This window comes from Nilaparvata lugens, chromosome Y, assembly GCF_014356525.2.
Source record: "Nilaparvata lugens isolate BPH chromosome Y, ASM1435652v1, whole genome shotgun sequence".
Lineage (NCBI taxonomy): Eukaryota > Metazoa > Arthropoda > Insecta > Hemiptera > Delphacidae > Nilaparvata > Nilaparvata lugens.
In genome coordinates, this window is record NC_052519.1 from 5,494,487 (window position 1) to 5,515,236 (window position 20,750).

Sequence of the window (20,750 nt, forward strand, 5' to 3'; positions counted from 1 at the left end):
CGTCATCACGTCTTTTAGCCACCCTTTATAATCGTAAACGATATGTACTCCACTATAGAATTTGAAACTTTATTAAGCTTGGGCATGAAATTGACTGCTGTACATAGAGTAATCGCTTTTCATCAGTCGTACTGGCTTAAACCGTTTATTGATTTGAATGCACAACTGAGAAAGGAAGCAAAAAATTCATTGGAACTCTTTAAATTTCTTTCAAATAGTCTGTTCGGAAAGTTGATGGAGAATAATAGGAAAAGAATAGATTTTAGCTAATCACTTGTCAGAAAAAATTGGAAAGTTTGATTGCAAAACCAAGCTGTAAACAATGGATTGTGTTTGACAAAGACATTGTCGCTGTACAAATGTGTAAAACAGAAATAAAATTAGTTCGTCCAATTTATGCCGGTTTTTCAATTCTTGATTTGAGTAAATTTACAATGTTCAATTTCCACTACAACATTTTCTTGAAAATGTTCGATCCAAGCTGTGTTAAATTGTGCATGAGCGATACAGACTCGTTGCTATACCATATAAAATCGGACGATATCTATGCAGTTATCAAACAAAATCTTCAACATTTTGACACAAGTGCTTATCCTGACACACATTGTTGTTATAGTCAATTGAACCATGGTGTGCCTGGCACATTTAAAGATGAATTAAAATCTGGAATTATTACGGCTTTTTGTGGACTTCGTGCGAAACTTTACAGTTTTGAATATGTACTAAGCAGTAGTAGTGACAGTAGTAGTAGTAGTAATAGTAATAGTAATAATAGTAGTATTAAGGTTAGTTCTTATGAAAAGTTTAGCAAGCATGCAGCTAAAGGCGTAGCAAGAACAATTATAAACAATAAACTAGATATGACATGTACATGAAATGCCTGACAGATAGATTAGTTCAACGTGAATGCTTTTCACACATTACGCAGTTATTCGCATGATATTTATCAAATATCGTGTGCCAAAGTTGCATTATCACCATTTGACACAAAAAGATACATTGAATCAAACGGTATAGATACGAAAGCGTGGGGTCATTATTTTATAAGAGAGAAGAAGAGAAGATATTGAATCAGCAGCAACACGGCTAGCGGCGGGACTGCTGTTACGTCAGATTGATCGCAGCAGTGAGAGTGAAAGAGAGAGAGAGAGAGCGAGGAGCAAGAAGCTATTAATGAAACCAGTTCAACAAGCGTCGCTCAGCTCAGTGTCGAACACGAAGAAGAAGAAGAAGGCGGCAGAAACAACATCCGTCTAAAGAAGAAGAAGAAGAAGAAGAAGAAGAAAGATCGCTGTCTGGAGCAGTAGTGCGCAGGTGTGACTGAACTCTAGCAAAAACAATCACACATGCACACATTCGTGTAGGGGGGAGATCAAAACACAAATATGTCAGATTTGCAACAGAAAATTGCTCAGGAATTGCACCGTCCAGCGCGAAGAAAATTCAACAGACGTAAATATATATTAAAGGAATAAAAGACCTCATTCAAATTGATTTAATTGAATTGCCAGAATTTGCTAGAGCAAACAACGGCTATCGTTATGTTTTGATTGCATTAATTGTTTTTCACGTTATGCTTTTGCTGAACCATTAAAAACTAAAACGGGAAAAGAAGTTGAACGAAAATTAGCGCGAATATTAGTATTAAATAAGGGTATCAAAAATGTGCAAAGCGATTTAGGTCGCGAATTTTACAATAAGATGTTAAACAACTATTCGATAGGTTGAACATTAATCATTACAGTGTATTTTCTGAAATTAAGGCAGCTTTTGTTGAAAGATTGAACCGAACACTGAAATCACGTTTGTATGAACGACTAACTGCTAACGGTACGCAAAAATGGTTAAACATTTTGCCGGAAATTGTTTATCAATATAATAACACTATTCATTCAGCGATTGGCATGACGCCGGCCAGTGTTAGACGACGTCATGAAAAGCATTTGATCATGTTACAGTTGAAGAAAAAGTCAAAACAGTCGCCGCCGCCATGTACAGTTTATCGACCAAAGTTTGCAATAGGCGACGTAGTGCGAATAAGTAAGTTTCGACAGGTTTTTGATAAAAGTTTTAGATTAAATTGGTCGCCAGAACTGTTTATAATTCACGGTGTTTTTCCCACAACCGCCAACCTATGTAATTCGCGATCTTAACAATGAATCATACAAGGTAGATTTTATAGTAACAATTGATGAAAACAATTAACACCGTCCGAACAAAATACATATTTAGTTGAACGAATAACGAAAATCAAACAATAAATATCTTGTTAAATGGTTAGGCTTTGATAAAACTAGCTGGATAGATAAGAGTGATATTATTACTCCATCTGTAAAACAGAAGAAGAAGAATCTGCGTGCAACACGCAAAAATCATTAAATTTATTTGCATATTGTTTCAGATATGATATAAACATAATGTCAATGGCTATGGATGCGCCACTGTTGTTCTATTTGCTGAATGGTAACGATGCGTGTAGTTTATTAAAGATTAATTGATCTTTTGTGTACGCTTAAAGCGATGTGTGTAAAACGTGTTGATATTGAAAAATGCTTTCTAGTTGGCTTATGTAAAAAAACATTTTTCAGCAATGTTGTTGTTGATGATGATGATGATGATGATGATAGTAGGTTTCATTTAGGTATATGTTCATATAAAAATTTAAAAGATGCAAGCAGCGTATTGATGTAGTAGATACTTGTATTTGTGCTCAATTTTCTATGCAACTGAACATACTTTACTCGCAAATTAAATCAATAGACTTTAATGTAGCTGATGTTGATGATGATAAGAAGAAAGAAAAGATATTAATTATATATTTTAGATTATTGCATGTCAATGGCTAATCTTAATTAATGCATGCAACGCTGGTGCTATACTGTATTATGTGAAAGACACACGCTTTGTAATAATTTTTTATAATATTAACACTGTCAACTTTGTCTATGTATTATCACTAGATTTGTCGCCACTTACCTTACTGCAGCAGCTGTCAACTTTGTATGTATATTTTCACCTTTTATGTATGCAGCTGTCAACTAATGTATGTATTTTCAACTTTTTGTCAACTTTGTAAGATACGCTTGTTTTAGCTGCTGCTGCTGCTAAATTGTATGTATCTAGTTTTTAATAAACTGTGAACATTGTATGTGCGTGTTTTCTTCATTCATAAACCGCTTGTAGTATACACACACACACACACACACACACACACACACATCGGATGTAGCGATGTTAACAGCATAGTTGAACTGTAGACACGCATGTGTAAACAGCAAGCGCGCGCAGCAAGAGTTATTATTATGACGACAGCAAAAGAGTCAATAGCAATAGTTAACTTTGATAATCTAATTGTAGATACAAAACAAGTGGGCGGCAAAAATTGTCTAGATAGAAAAAAGCATGGTGAGTTTTTGCCAAGTTCAGCTAGAATTCTAATTTGCGGTGCATCAAATTGTGGAAAGACAAATGTACTGCTGAATTTAATATTCGATAAAAATGGATTAAAATTCAAAAACCTATACTTGTTCAGTAAGTCTTTGTATCAGGAAAATATAAACTATTGGACATTGTTTTTTCAAAACTCAGTGTGTAAACTACTATAAATCTGACAATATTGAATGTATACCGCAACCGAATGATATCGACACTCATTCACTGATAATTTTTGACGATTTGAATGTTACACGTGTGCCGCAAATACGTAATTTTTTCACAATGGGCAGACACAAAAGCATAGATTGTGTGTACTTAATTCAAAGCTATGGCGCAATTTCAAAACATCATATCAGAGACAATGCAAATATGCTGATTATTTTTAAAATGGATATGCACAATTTAAAATTAATATTTAGGGATTTTGTCGGAACTGATATGACATTTGTTGCATTCAGAAATCTATGTTCACATGTATGGCAAAGCGGAAATCATAGTTTTATTTCAATTTTCACTGAGTGTAAACCAGATGCTGGTAAATATCGTAATTGTCTTGGTAAGTATATTGATCCAAGTGTGTATAGCAGCACCAATTGACATGTGTCAATTCTCATCATTTGTTGTTGAGCCAGTGTAGGTGAAAGAACTAATTATCGTTCTACTACTACTAGCAATATGCGTAAAATTAAATTAAAAAGAAAAAAACAAAGAGGAGGGCGCCGGCGAGGACTAGTGCAACGCGATCATCATCATCGTCATACTAGTAAAGTAATTGACAGGATAAAAGGTTTGCGTAAGTCAATTATTAATAAACATAGATCATTAACTAGTATGATTAGGGAAAATGATTCGATTAGACAAAAACATTAGAACCAATTATCAATCCACTAAAACAATTGAAAGATACACTTGTACAACATGCACACACTAGTAGCAGCAGCAGACTTAAAGAAGAATCAGAGGACGATGAGGAGGAGGAGGAGAGGAGGAGGAGGAGGAGAAAGATACGGCCAAGGAAATGGATGTGGATGAGGGTTTGAATAGATCTAATGTAAGTGATATTTTGAATAAAACAACAATACAGTGGATTTTATTGATGAGTATATACGTGAATTTCATAATGAAAAAATGAATAATTGTATATCTTATGGTATATGTTATGATAGTAAAGTAAATGAATACTATATGGGTGTAAAGGATATTAGTATTGCCAATGGTTATTTAATTATCGACAATAATAATAAGTATCGTTTAACAGTTGGTTTGTGTGAACTTCTATTTAAAAAACAGCCTGACCATAAACTGTACACAGAACGTGATTTAAGAAAATATCGTAATATATTGCAGCTTACCGCTGCTCATTTAGATAGACGCGGTTATGTAAAGAGAAATACAGGCTATAAATCACAAATTATTCAATCTTTATTTCCATCGAGTAGTAGTAGGAAAAGAAAAAGATCTAGGATTGATGATGCAGCGGCTGTTAGTGGTATGGGTTTTATAAGAAATGAATCTACTAGTCGACAGTATGTCTACTGGGATAATCCAAATGAACTGATAGACAGATTAGATATTCTGCTTTCATCACAGCAGGCGGGAAATAGATCACATTCAGTTGAAATAGCTTCTATTATTGAAGAACTGAAAGAAAGTGGTATTATATTAGGTGGCAATGTTGCTGCTTTTAGTCGTTAGTATGTGTTTAACACTTGACAAGAATAGAGATGTCGGGCAGTAGCGCCGCCACCACTGCAGTGAGTAGTACAATAGATCGATTTGGTAGGACACATCATGTGTTTATACAACAGCACCATTAGTTTTAAACAGTGGTTGTGAATCAGCAGCAGCAGCAGCAGCAGCATCATCATCATCATTAGTGGCAGCAAGTAGAGAATATTAGACAGTAAACTACTTGAATTATCATCAATATATTCAATAAACTTCAGTCTGATCCATTGTCACCGCTAGTTAACAGAGAATACTTGGACAGTAAATTGCTTGAAATATCATCAATATATTCAATAAACTTCAGTCTGATCCATTGTCACCGCTAGTTAACAGAGAATACTTGGACAGTAAATTGCTTGAAATATCATCAAATATATTCAATAAACTTCAGTCTGATCCATTGTCACCGCTAGTTAACAGAGAATACTTGGACAGTAATTGCTTGAAATATCATCAAATATATTCAATAAACTTCAGTCTGATCCATTGTCGCCGCTAGTTAACAGAGAATACTTGGACAGTAATTGCTTGAAATATCATCAAATATATTCACTAAACTACAGTCTGATCCATTGTGGTCGCCGTCGCTAGTTAACAGAGAATACTTGGATAGTAAATTAAAGGAAGTTTCAACTAGTATAATACAAAAACTACAGACTGATCAATCATCACCGCTAGTTAACAAAGAATACTTGGACAGTAAATGCTTGAAATATCAACAAATATATTCACTAAATTGCAAACTGAATCATCTGATTTAGTAGATAGAAATATTTAGACAGCAAATTACTTGCAATATCAACTAGTATATTCCAAAAACTACAGTCTGATTTAATTACTAAAAAGTGTTTGAAAGTAAATTGCATTCAATGTCTGATATATTGAAGGAGATAGCACAACAAAAACAGTATTTCGATTCACAATTGAAAACATTGTCTAAATCAATTAGTGATGATATTGAGCTAAAGTATGTTAGTAGATCGTTGTTTGATCAGAAATCAGACGAATTGAAGACATTATGTGAACAACAAAGTAAAAACAATGTTTAAAACATGTTGATACAGATTTGCTAGAAACTAAATTGAAAGAATTAAAAGACAATCTAATTGCACAACAGAAACTTAACTTTATTACAGGCAAGATTATAATTTGAAAGTAGTTAATCTAGAATCAACATTCAATATTATGTTGGCTGAGGTGCAAAAGAAACTTGATGAAAAAAATTCAGCTTCTCACCAAAAGCTAAAAGATGACATTATGCAGATGATTATGAAAGGTGAAGATTTTCAGAAATATTTAAATGAACAGTTGTTCAACTTTTCATACTATTTGATTGCACAATATGTAAAAAAGAGGTACATCTTTGACATGAGTGAAGCTGTACAACATAATTTGAATTCTGATCAGGTGCAAGAGTTGTTTTTGAAAAGAATGTTCAGTGATAGGCGACCAAGTGATGCAGGAAAAAAAAGAAAAAATATGACTGGGAAATAGATTAGTAGTAGTTTGAGAGATTTTAAAGATTTTAAATGTGGGGATATTTTTAATATGCAAATTAAGCAGGTGTTAACTGGGGCAGTCAGTTAACACCTGCTACAACAAAGATGGCCGCCGCCGCCGCTGGGGAACCGTTGGGAGATGGACACCTGCTACACTTCCTATTGGTTGGGGTGGTGGGGAAGGGGGACGCCATTTTGAACACACCCATGCTGGGTAGGGGAGATGGACACCTGCTACAATGGCCTCTTCCTATTGGTTGGGGTGGTGGGGGCACGACGCCATTTTGAACACGCCCCTTGCTTCCTATTGGCTGGGGGCGGGGACAAAATGGCCGACTGGGGCTGGGGGGTGGAGCAGAATGGCTGACTAGGGCAGGGGGGGTGGAGGGGGAATGGCTGACTAGGGCAGGGGGGGTGGAGGGGGCGTGGCCACGCCTCTTGATTCCTATTGGCTGGGGGCGGGGCCAAAATGGCCGACTGGGGCTGGGGGGTGGAGGGGGGAGGCCACACCCCTCGATTTCTATTGATAGGCAGCTCTCTCAAAACCCCACTACTTGTATCTGCACACTTATAGCATTGAGCTTCAACACATGTGAGATCTTTTCAGCTCAACTAACAAAGCAATACTGAAGCATTAAACTTAGACATTGTAGGTACAATGAAAACAATCGAGTATACACTAGAAATTTATTTACACAATTCACTACAATTGTTCATCACTTCCTCTTCAATTTTTATTAGTTTACTAACAGACAGTTTATGAGGCCTGTAATAGCATAGATAATCATTTATATCGTTCAAATTCACTGTGTTTAAGAAAATGTCTTTTAGTTGTTTCACCAAATGATGATTTTCATGAGTTGAATGTTTATTGCAATTTCACAGGCATCATACCAATCAATACACTCTTCTAACCTCATTTCCAATTCACTATCAGCTTGCATCCACTTGCACGGGTTCATGATGAGCAAATGAAGAAACTATACATATGTCAGTACTAATATAGAGAAATTAAACGGTTCCTGTGCCTTCCCTCCAATACAACATACACGAGCAGTATGATATTTCAATGCTTGCTTACAATAAACACATTGAATTTCTTCTCCGTTATAGAAAAAGCCATATCTTGCAAAGTTTTTCTTTTCTGTATTTGAATAGAATTGACATTTTTTCATGCTAAGCATTCTATTGTTTTCACACATGAAATTTGGAGATGAGTCCATATTTTTCATTATCAAAGTATTGTAATGAACCGCTGCGAATAACGCACATCGACCGTGCAGATTACGATGATGAATTTCACAGGCATTATAACACCAAGAACTTGTAAAGTAGTTAAAATTTGGTTTCTCAATTTCATCCGGTAAACAACATACGTTTTTGTGTAACCTTCTAAGAAACTTAGCTTTCTCTGTACCTTTTGTGTAGATTTTATCATATCCTTCAAGATAAGATATCAATAATTCGTCTGTATAAATAAAATTACCATCTTCCCAGCGTATTTTGTGATAATTGTTCTCAGCCCATGTTACTTGCTTATGCAATTTAGCATTCAATTCCGACTTTGCAAATGGCGACTTGAAATGTAACACAACAAAGCTATTTAGCTGATCTACGATTCCGATTTCTTTCACGATAATTTGATTAGAAGTTCCCTTGAACCAATGCATGTCGACTGTTGCAAATTTTTTACAGGAGGATTCCTCCTCCTCTTGTGCTGTTTTGTCCTCCTCCTTTGTCCTCCTTTCTCCTCCTCCTCCTTCTCCTCCTCCTCCTCCTCCTCCTCCTCCTCCTCCTCCATTCTCCTCCTGTGGTTTAGGTGTACTACATCTTGAGTGATAGTAGAAGAAGTCTTGTTCGGTGTCAAGATCACACTGCGTGTCAATAGATTGTGTTTTCTTCTCAGAATTATAACACATTATAGGCGTACTACATCTTGAGTCATAGTAGATGCTGTCTTCTTTATCAAGATCGCACTGTATCCCGATAGAGCGTGTTTTCTTCTCAGAATTAGAAGACATTCTAGATGTTAACCGATCAAAGCTAAAACCTCAAATGAGTAAAATTTGAAAAATGCAATACTTATATAGCTTGTACTCTATCGAGAAATTACTGAACTTCCTTCACCATGGAAGTAAGGGGAGTGTACTCCATGATACGATCACTGATTAAAATGCAATAAGCGGAAGTATTTGGAGGTACAGCTTCCTTAAATTCCATATCTATTCTAATATCTGTGGAGGATTTCAAATGAGAAGATTGATGTGAACAGTCAATTACAATCAGGGGTGTTTTAGTACAAAATGTGTCAAAATCAATCTCTGTTCCAATCTCAGTATTGATACTATGGTTATAGTACACCGAGGGAAAATCCAAAAACATACGGTACATCAATTCTTGTTTACCAAGGAGGTTTTCATAAGGAAAATAGTCAGAGTTCAAGTAGACCTTTGCATTTTGAAGATTACAACTATCAAATTCCGAGATTAATTTGTTGATTTTATTCTTACGATCTGTTTGAAACGCTAAAACAACATACTTTGGTGTGTCGAGATGGGATGCGGTTTTTACTGCCCAAGAATGAACAGTGCTATTTTGTAAATTTGGTAATTCTGAAATCTCCCAATGATGAAAGCTCAGCTTCAGCGGTGTATCAGCATCGAGCAATCTCAAAAATTTCAACCTCACATGATCTTCTAAAGTAATATAGGGAATTCTCCATTGAAGCTTCATTATTTTTATATTAACGTTTGTTGCTTCTGTAGACTCGATGCAATTGAGATCTGTTGGCGATCTTAATAATACAAGTTCTTGTTTCAAGTTTAAAATTATTCTTTGAAAGTCTTCAAAAAATGGTAAAACTAGTTTAAGAGGTACACAGAATGTAAACTTATTATCTTTCAGTGTATATCCTGCTCTGTCAAACCCGGCCAAGTGATATGTGTTCTTATCAAACATATTTTTCACTAGTATAGCTTTAATTGTTGATGTTAATCCAATTAGTCTTGATTTAGAAATTTGTTGACCAGCCAATTCATATCGAATTTCATCAAAGAGATTTCCAATGAGGTTACTGGATAATATATACTTAGCTTCTATCGGAGCATCCCCAGCCTTTGCAGCTGGTTTTGTACACTTCACCTCCCCTCAATAAATATAAATGATTTGCATGGAAGGCTGTACTGATCCATAGAAGCCACATGGATGCGAGCTTCATCTGAGGGTTTAATTTCTTGTCCCGAATATACTGTATGAGTATGGAACTGAAATTTAGTAATATCATTATAGAACTCGAGTTGAGATTCAACATCGAGAATTTCACTAATTGATGCGCCGTACATGACGCCAATCTACTATAAATCCCAACTTTTCCAATATTCTTGCGCTTTTCGCCGATATAGCACGTAGCTTTTTAGGTGTTGACTCTATCACGTTCGAGTCTCTAATGAGCTTCTGTGAGCAAATGCTAGTGCGAGGTTTGAAAACGAGGAATCCCATTTCAAGTTCTTTGTTTTTCACGAATGTGAAGTCTAATTGTAATTATATCTCCTCAGAAATCAATAAACGATCCTTCTTGATCGGTTACCTTTACATTAATGCTTTGAATTCTATGTGTGTTAAAGGCATATAGATTATCGGATTAGGCGTTTCATTTATCAAATACCCGCTAGGTACTCTAGGTGAGAACTCGTATATAATATGTTTCTGTTTGCCATCGGAGTAACTCCCACAGGCTATATTGCACTCAACTACAATAGAGTTAATATTTGTTATGCTAACTAAATGCTGAGAATAATACCATTTATTCGGTTGTAATATAACATTATCAAAACCAAGCATTTTTCCTATTGAAGTAGATGATGTAAAGTCAATAGGCTTATCAGAACGAATTTCGAGCTTCATAGTATTCGTGTTAGCTCTTATATTAAGTTTCTTTTCGTCACTATTCAATTTACTCTTTAAAGCTAATATAATGTCATCAACTTCATATGCACCCGTATCAAGATCAATTAATTTATCACCATATTTGAAGCTAGAATTTTTACCTTTTATAACATTTGCAATGCTATTGTAAGTACAGAAATTAATCAATCCAATTTCCCATTCTTTATTTTTATCCAAATCGAGAATTTCTTGTAAATGTTCATAGAGATCACTTGATCTAGATCGTAATGTAATAACAACCATCTTATATGTTTTCGGTACAAATACTGGATTACAACTGGTTCGCAAAAAACAAGAGCATAAGGTGTCCACATATATTGTATGTAATGGTTGCATGTGCTCAACATTGTAAAAGATATTTACACCTGTTTCTTTTTTCCAATATTTATTCAATTCATAAGGTGGTTGTAAATTACCAATTGGATCAAAATAGTAAACATTTGATCCTCGTTTCTTATAACCAACCCAGTGTGTACCATGTCTGGATTGAGTGTCTAAATTAACAATACAATTCTCATTTTTTAGAATTTTATTAGGTAATGTATCTATCATGTATACACCTCGTAGGGGAATTGTAATAATTACACCATTTTATTAGATCGTGATTGGATAATTCACCATCGATATTCATTTTTTCACCTTCTTTGTCATTCTACGTTTTTTAACTCTTTTTTCTTTGGGAATAAACTTACACCATATGGTGAGGAGGATGTGGGGTTGGGCCCAATCAAAATACGACCACAGTAGATGGGAAGTGTACGTTTTGACGCTTTTTTTTATGACTTTTCCCCACCCTCCCCCCTCCCCCCGCACCCATCCTACCTTCCCCGCACCTCCCCCGCTCCTGCCGCACCTCCCCCGCCCCCCTTAGAAGAACCTCTCTCTCTCTCTCTCTAGAAGAAGAGGAAGAAGAAGAAGAAGAAGAAGAGGAAGAAGAAGAAGAAGAAGAAGAGAAGAAGAAGAAGAAGAGGAAGAAGAAGGAGAAGAAGAAGAGGAAGAAGAAGGAGAGGAAGATGATACTCTCTCTCTCTTGTCATGCTCTAGTTAGAAGGAGAGGAAGATGATACTCTCTCTCTCTTGTCATGCTCTAGTTAATATAGTCATGGCTAATTACATTTAGTCATGTTCAATTACATTTAGTCATAGTCTATTTGATGATTAATAGTAGAGAGAGATATGTGTGAGAGAGAGAGAGGCAATCTACTGACAGATTCAAGTGAAACGAACTTAACTGAAACATGTTCTTGACAATGGGTTGTACACACAACGAACACTGCCAGATTTAAGTGAAACGAACCTCTTGTGAAATGAATATCTTACTCTCAGATTTAACTGAAACATGTTCTTGACAACGAGTTGTACACACAACGAACACTGGGAGATTTAAGTGAAACGATCTTCTTACTATCATAAATTCGTGATGAGATTTTATCATTCTTCCAAGAATATATGTCCAGTAGTAACATTCAAATCCTATCTTTTTCAAAACTCTTTATGTGGCAAGCATAGTTGAATATTCTTTGGAAGAATAATAGTGAATTCAAAGTTTTTTTCTGAATCTATATTGATATAAATCATTCTCACCAAATCTTACATTCTTAACATATTATCAAACTGAAAAACATTGTCATTTCTTGTTGTAGTTTTCACAACACTATGTAGCAACGTTTGCTTAGTGTGAGACAACCTTGGGCGTTATCATTACGCACCAATTCTGCTCTTGCCTGATGATTAACATGTTTCAAAATTTCACTTCAGAGAGCTTACAAGCACGAATGCTGTTGTGCTCTAATTCAATACGTCACTATTGTCACGTTTTGCAATTTCAGTTCACATAGCTTACAAGGACAAATGCAGTTCCGCTCTAATTCAATACTTGAGTATCGTCACGTTTTTGCAGAGTTCACAAGGACGAATGCATCTCTGTTCTAATTCATCTCAAATTCCTTGTTTCAGCTTGGAAAAATGCATGTGAAGATTGAAATAGAATGTAGCTATTTCTCCCAAGCAATTTGCATAGTGAAAATCGGTTAAAGATTGATATGATCCTAACTTTAGGGTTTTAGAACATCGGCGTAGATACTTAAACCCATCTTATCAGTTATTAAATCACCTACTTGATCTTCTGTCAATTATGAGATTTCGCTTCAATCCAATTCATATGGAAACTAACTTTCGCATAATTTCGCACTATTTGGTATGCTATTCGGTGTATAAATAATGTGAGATAATCGTTGAATGTAGCCGAACATTGTAATCTTGTCACTTCATCATTCTCTGTATTTTTAATTGAAGTTGCTATTTCCTCACGAATTGATTTGAGTGTAGCTTGTAATTCATCTTTCTTAATAAATGCTTGCATTTCACTACTCAGATCATTTTTCAATACATAAGTTTCGCTAAACGTAGTTAGCAATGTATTCAAATCGTTTTTTGAAACAAATTGTTCAATCCCCTCCATAAGATTTGTCTTTATCGTATTAGTCATTGCAGATAATCGATCTTCTAACTCTTGTTTTGTTATAACAATGTTATTCAATGCCTGCACAGTTTTATCCAAATATTCCTTATCAACAGATAATGAATGAGTTTCATTTACTCTAGTAAAAAGTTCTGTGCTAAGCTGTTTCAATCTGGTATTCAGATAATTTCTATCTAATACTTGCAAATCTTTAATCTTGTCTGAGATAACTTTCAATTTCTCATCCAAATAATTCTTGTCAACTTTATTATCGTTGATCGTATTCAAGTGTGATCTGAATATCTCTGTTGTTGATTTGAGATCATGAAGAGAATTCTCCAAATTGATAGATTTCTCTTTAAGTCCCCTATCGATATTGTCAGATAACTGTTGTAATGTACTGAAGATGTGTTCCTTTTCGATCTTGTTCAATCCAATATTCTTAACTATATTAGATAATTGCGAATCTAAATACGAATGCAGAGATTCACTAACACCCTGTTGATTAATTGCCTGTATTATTCTCTCACTAAAACTGGTAAGATCTGGTTCATTCCATACAATGTCTTTCTTCGCGGCGACTCTCTCGCTTTTACCTCCGAATCTGTGCACGCTCATTCTGCAACTAAACAATAATTTTACCTTCACGCAATTCTTCTATAATTGATGCAATCTCAACATCATGAGCTGAGTGCCCAGCAAGTTCTGATGATTTTAATAAATGAAGTCTCTGAACCAATTCGTCATAGTTGTCATAATATTGGTAAATTCTATTGCTAGAAGTATTTTTTGCAAATTTCAATAAGCCAGAACCTCTCTTACTTGTTTTTTTAACAGGAAACAGCATTTGAATTAAGCGAGACTTTACACCACTGTTACGTTTCACATATCCTCGTCTATCCAAATGAACTTTTGTTATTGATAAAATCTTCTTGTATTTATTTAGATCTTTTTCATCAAAGAGATATGAATTTGGTCTTTGCGCAAATAACAGTTCTAATAGTCCATGTGTAATTCGGAATTTTTCGTTATCAATATAAAAGAAGTAGTTATCAAAGCTAACAACCATCTCACCCATAAAATATAATTTTCGGTCAGAATCGTAGGAAATTCCATAAGGAATCGAGTTATCCAATTTTTCACTATGAAATGTATACAAATATTGTGCAAGCACTTGATTCTTTATCTTCTTTATGTTAGCGCTTGTATCACTCTCAAGCCTAGTTGAATTAAATATACTTGATTCGTTCATGCTTAGATCTTTTTCAGCTGCTGATGGTGATGCAACTTCTATTGTTTCATCATCATGTTTTTCTCCCAATTCCATACTTTCGTCTTCTTCTTCTTCTTCTTCTTCTTCTTGTTCCTCCTTTTTTGGTATAAAACTCTGATCAGAGTGGAGAGAAGATTTAGTTTTCCCCATTTCAACTAAAGGTGATAATCGGTTTAAAAAGTTTTTCTCTGTAATTGTCAGATTGCTTTTCAAAATGTACAATGCTTCTATGTTTATCTCTAATAACTTTCCTCAATTCTTAATCTTATCGATTAGAGCAACACTAGCGTTTTGTCTTCTACGAGACATCCTCATTCTTTCACTGCTACTCACTCTCTACTGAATGTCAATAAAGTTATCCAGACCCTGTCTATATTTTCCACTATTAGCTGTACATTCGGTCATAATAGTAAGAAAACTATGCTTCTTAGAATTCCACACATTTGAACACAATTTACTGAAATCTCTGAAGCAAATATCTTCACCCACATAGTCTCTATGTATTAATTTGAGTGATAATTGATCAATTTTGAATATAACAATCATATTTGCATTATCTCTGGTGAAATGTTTTTGTGTTGCACCATAACTTTGAATTAAATATGCTGTATCAATATTACGATGTCTACCCATAGTAAAATAATCTCTTATTTGAGGTGTGTGACTAAGTTGTAAATCATCGAATATGGCAAGAGAAAATTGTTTCAATTTATTGGGGTGGAGAATTCTCTCAGGAATATCATTGACATGAAATTCAATACCTTTCATTTTTGAAAAGACTTTTCTTAAAAACAAGTACTTATCTTGATATTGGCTTTTAGTATTTAAATAAATATGTTTAAATCTCAATCCATTTTTGGAAAAAATCAAGTTGAACAATAAATTCGTTTTACCACATGCAGACGGCCCTACAATGAGAATTCTAGCGTTATGCGGTATCAATGTTCCATTCTTACACCATACAGGCTTTTCCTCTTGTGCAATTAACTTATCGAAATTTACAATGTCGAGTTTGTTCATGTTGAGAAAGTGAGATATACAAACAGAACTGTTTCATGTGTCTGGTTCACTCGGTAATGAAGCGTTTCTAGGTGACTAGATGTACTCACCCATTCAACATCTAGTCACCTTGTGCCACATGCTACTAGCACTTCTCTATGACAAAAATGAGAAATGAAAGAGCGAACATTCAATTCAAGTTGTTTTTATTTAAAAAACACACAATGTAAAGAATATTACAACAGATGTGGATAGATAATGTACATTATTTACATCATATCATCTTACTCTAAGTATTTACAACAAATGTGGATAGATAATGTACATTATTTACATCATATGATCTTACTCTAATTATTTACAACAAATGTGATTCGATAAAATTATACCATGTGATCTTACTCTAATTATTATTTACTCTAATAAGTTCTCTCGATTTATGAATGATGGTTGTGGAAATCCAATCCATTTCACAAGCAACTTATCCTTATCTTGTCTCAATATTTTTTCTATCAAATAAACATTTCTTTCAGATTCATTCAAATGCGTTTTTTTAATTTCTTCTTGATAAAACCTACCCTGTATTATCTCACCACTAAGATCTTCTAATGAGTAAGTGATAGGTCTTGTGGGATGTATGCTCACAATTCGGAAATATTCGGATGACCAATTCATTAGATATTTTTTATCAAATATCTGTTTCTTTTTAGAAATTCTCACAATATCACCTAGCTTATATTTTGGTTTCAACACTTTTAATTTGAATCGTCTATTAAATGCAGAGTTTAGTGATTCTAAAACACGTTTACGATGTTTTTTAGTTACATCTTTAGGTCGCATTCCAATGCTACTGTGTACTGTATTGTTATAATCATCTACAATATTTTGTAAGTTATTAACCCAGTTTTTACTCCCACGTTCAGTTAAAGATCGATATATTTTTGATTTTATTGTACGATTAAATCTCTCAGCGATACTAGCTTTCTTATCAGTAAAAACAGAATAATGCTTGATATTATACTTATCTAACAAATCTTTCACATGCTTATTAAAATACTCCTTCCCTCCATCTGTCTGGAAAAAACGCATATGTCTATTCTTACAAATAATGGGTTCGAGTGCATTATAAACACTTTGTGCAGTCTTATTCTTTAAAGGTATACAATAAGCGTACTTAGTAAAACAATTAATAACAACTAAAATATAACGATATCCTTTATTGAATTTAGATAAGCTACCCATCTCAATCAGATCTGATTGATATAAATCGTTCTCATTCTTCAACTCATATCTGCGTGTGGGGTAATTTACACGTGCAGCAGAGTGAAGCTCTGCTGCTAATTTTGCTCTAATATTACTCATTCTTCTTCTTCTTTGTGTGAAGACACGCTTGAAACAGAATTCGATGTGTTGGTCACTAGCTCGTTACACACACACTGATCTGTGCCATCAGTTTGCTATTTTGTAGTGACCGAATGGTAATGTATCGATTCCGTTCTCTGCAATAAAGCGCTTGTCATCGAACGGGCTTAAACAAACCTTTGCGCATTCAATTTGATGCATGTTATGATTGAAGGATCTCAACATATTACATTTTTCTATATGTTGGCATCGTTCAATCAAACATTTCTTATACAAGTCAAAACTAAGTTTTCTATTTTTCACATGTGTCTTCACACCTGGATGCGTTGCCATGGTATGATTTTTTGCAATTTACAATAGAAAAAATCATACATGTGCAGTTTACTCAAATCCAGAATGCAGAAACCTGAATAGATTGGCTTATTCATTTTTAGTTCCAACTTTCGCGAGAAAACCGCAATCACATCCGAGCTTATTATCTGCCAGCGTTTACATAGGGGATTTGAAATGTACTTATCTAGACGCTTGGCGTCTGTGATAATTTGAACATTACATTGATGCCGATTTCCCTGTATCGATTTTCCATAGCATAAGTTACTCATCTGTTTAAAGAAGGACACTTCAAATTTATTTTTCGCGGCTTGCCTATTACAGGTATTGAACTCAATGTAGTTCTTCAACCAAGGCGATTGGGAAAAGCTAATGACTCGATGTACCTTTGTTAATTGCAATCCGAGTTGAAGGTACAGTTTCAAATTCATGTAATGAACAATGTACCTCTCTCGATCAAAAAGCGTGTTCATGAGTTTTTTAGTCAGAGTTTGACCGTTCTCATTGGTTTGGTACTCGGAGAACAATTCGCTAGGAGGAATTTGATGAAGTGGAGCGAGAGGGAAATTGGCATGCATATCATGTAACTCCTGTGGGTACTTGAGATCACATTCAATTACATAACCAGTTTCTGATTCACTCTCCAAATTTGTAAAGTCAAGAGCATGGATTTCTTCCTCTGAGAGGAACTTGAAATTTCCATAAGGTAAGAATTGATTCATAGAGTGCGCATACAAAGAATTACAATCTATATAAAGCAAATAGTTACTTGGTTTTGTGGGATCGTATGTGTCAGGGATGTGTTTGTTATTGGCTTCGCAATAACGCTTGCCAATAAACGAAACACCACCGCGCATTCCTGATTCAAACAATAGATGTATATCAGGATCGCTAATCAATTGGAGTTCAACCCGGGTGAACTTTAACATACAATTCCAAGTGTAATGAGCAAGCGAAAGAAAATGAGTCACATCGAGGCCATATGACCTAAAAAGCGTTGACCTCATTTCTTCGAAAACCTCAACTAATAGCATGACGTCTAGGCACAGATAGAAATCATGATACTCGCCGAGAGATTTCAACTTGAATGTTGAGAACACTCTTTGTGCATGCTCATATTCTTTGGGGGAGAGGGGTGTATCGTTAAGATCATTATAAAAACATTCTATCGGAGGGAGAGAAGTCTCAGCGAATTTTTCAGGGCAAGATATGTACGAATAGGGATATACTCCTTTTTTCAACAATAGTTGCCTTTGTTCGAGATCGGGGTCATTAAATACTGAAAACAGTCGTTTGAACTTCGATTCCATATCTGTACTATCTACCAAGTTGCGCACTAATACTTCTAAAGATTCATTCATAAATTTATATGAATCTAAAAACTTGATTTTTCCCACTGTCAATGTCAAAAATCTTTCTGATGTATTGGCGATACAGGAAATTTCTTTTTTACATTTTGCGAGAGCTTTTAGAATAAAATGACTGTCAAATCCGCTAAAATTATGGAAGTAACAGCTAATCGTATCGTCAGTTCGAGTATTTAAATTACACGACACATGAGCAGCACACAAAAACTTTCCATTTTCATGTGCATGATGGCGTACCTTTGTGTCTGTTTCGGTAAAAACTTCATCGCAAAGGCCGCACTTATCAGCGTTTTGAAATTCGCGTTGCTGACGATCACTTAAATGCTCCATCGGAATTTCACATTTTATATCTGCACTCAATAAATCGCCCACTTCGATTATTTCCTTGAGAAATTTCTCCATGATCTTTTCATTGATATTACTCGATCTATAGAGTACTGGCCCGTACGCGATATCCCCATTCACATCAATTACAACGAAACAATACCCGCATGGAATATGACGCGCCGTTTTCTTGGTGTAACTTCTGGTAATAGGTACATCCTCAGATTCATTATCATCCATATTCACAACAAATGTTTCCAAATCCGCGTAGATTGTATACTTTTTCTTCAAAGTCGAACCGAGTTTTCTAAATTTGATTGTCTCACCACGTTTTGGGTATGAAGTTCTCTGAGACTGGAACTTTGAACAAAGCTCTAGATGTCTCATCAAATTTGCTTTCCCATCCCGGTTTACTCTTTTGTCTGATGTAAATCTGTGAAAACAGAAATTACAAACATCTACTTGTGCTTTAGCTTTCGAAAGGTGAGAAAGAAGACGCGACAATCCGTTTTTCCCGTTCGCGGTGTTAATTAAACAAAAATGAGTTTTTCCTGCATCGCCTTTCAACATTAAAAGATTAATTTGGTATTTACGCGTACGGAATATGCTTGTTCGATAGGGGAAAAACTTTTTGTTGTCATACGCGATAACATGAATTGCGATGTCTGTATTGAGAATTTCAAATTTCTTTATGTCGCGATCGGTGGTTGGGAAATTAACTCCGCGAGTGTTCAGCCTGTGAGCAAATTTGCTCAAATATTTCACCGTTAATGTCTGCCTATTCGGTTTCTGGTGAAAATAGGCTAGAACACTCCACAGAAAACACTTTTTATCAGAAAGATTTTTGATATTGATAACACATTTCTTATTCTTGATGAAGTGGGGTGTTTGAATATAACTGCTTGTGTACATTGGATTATATCTAATCACATTTACATCAAGCGAGTCGATCTTCTTCAACACCCACCCACTCCCAAATCGAACAAAGTTATCGAATGAACTTAAAATTTTCCTAACTGCTAACATAAATTGTTCATTCAATTCGTCATAACTCTCCAAGACATTCATGCCTATGGCCGAGTAGCTATGAAGATTCACAATGGATGAAACAGCTTCGGATTCCTCTGATTCTAAAACTACCATCTTATACAATAATACATTTAATACTAAAAACCATTTGACATTTCCTTCGAAACGTGCAGCGTGTTCTCTTATTATCTCGAAAACACGAGTTTTCGAGTTTTGAAGCACATTTTCAATGTCAGGTGCTACGTTTTCGAAGGAAATGCGATGGCGAATTGCTCGCGAACTCACCCCTCCAACTCTGTGTTCTCTGCTATGCTCCATCTCTGCTACTAGCGGGTTACTGAAAACAAACAAAGAATATATTACTATGGCACAGAATTAGATATAAAAACAAGTAAACATTAATCTAAAAATCAGTTGTGATTTAACAAGCTGCAAGTACAGTGCAAAAAATGCTCTCACAGGATCAGATTTTCATGCACGAACGATTGAGGTTATTAACATTTGATAATCGATGGAAATTAGAATCGAGTCTGTTGTCACCTCAAAATATGGCTAAACAGGGTTTTAAATTTGTGCGAGCACCTGACGTTGTTCAATGCGTGTTTTGTTCAGTATATTTAGAAAATTGGTTGCCAACAGACGATCCTAGTAAGGAACATGAACGATGTAGTCCAAATTGTGGATGGCGCAAAGAAGATAATATTTCATGTGAAGAGGAGAATTTCGATAATAATATTCTACGGCAATATGAAGAACGAGTTTTAACTTTCCATCGTCCAGAACCATTCAAGCTCTCGGTATTTATTAATAGAGCAGACTATTTTGCAATAAATGGATACTTTTTACATGAGAAATCATATCTGCAATGTGTATATTGCAAATATATTATTGAAAATCCTTATGAAAAAGTGATACATGTTCCATTTTGTATATATAAAAAGATGAGCTATAATGGAAAAGAAACGACAAATGATGAAAAAGAAGATGCTGTGGGAAAA

At 35.0% G+C, this 20,750-nt stretch overlaps 1 protein-coding gene across 1 annotated transcript in view; it reads right to left on the reverse strand.

Annotated features, from left to right (window-relative positions):
* The window catches only part of LOC111063318, an 87,429-nt gene extending 68,628 nt beyond the window's left edge, over positions 1 to 18,801 (reverse strand). The window contains exon 1 of the mRNA XM_039443432.1: positions 18,637 to 18,801. Coding sequence (XP_039299366.1) covers positions 18,637 to 18,801 — 165 coding nt within the window. The remainder of the gene's footprint in view (positions 1 to 18,636) is intronic.
* Positions 18,802 to 20,750: the final 1,949 nt, after the last annotated feature.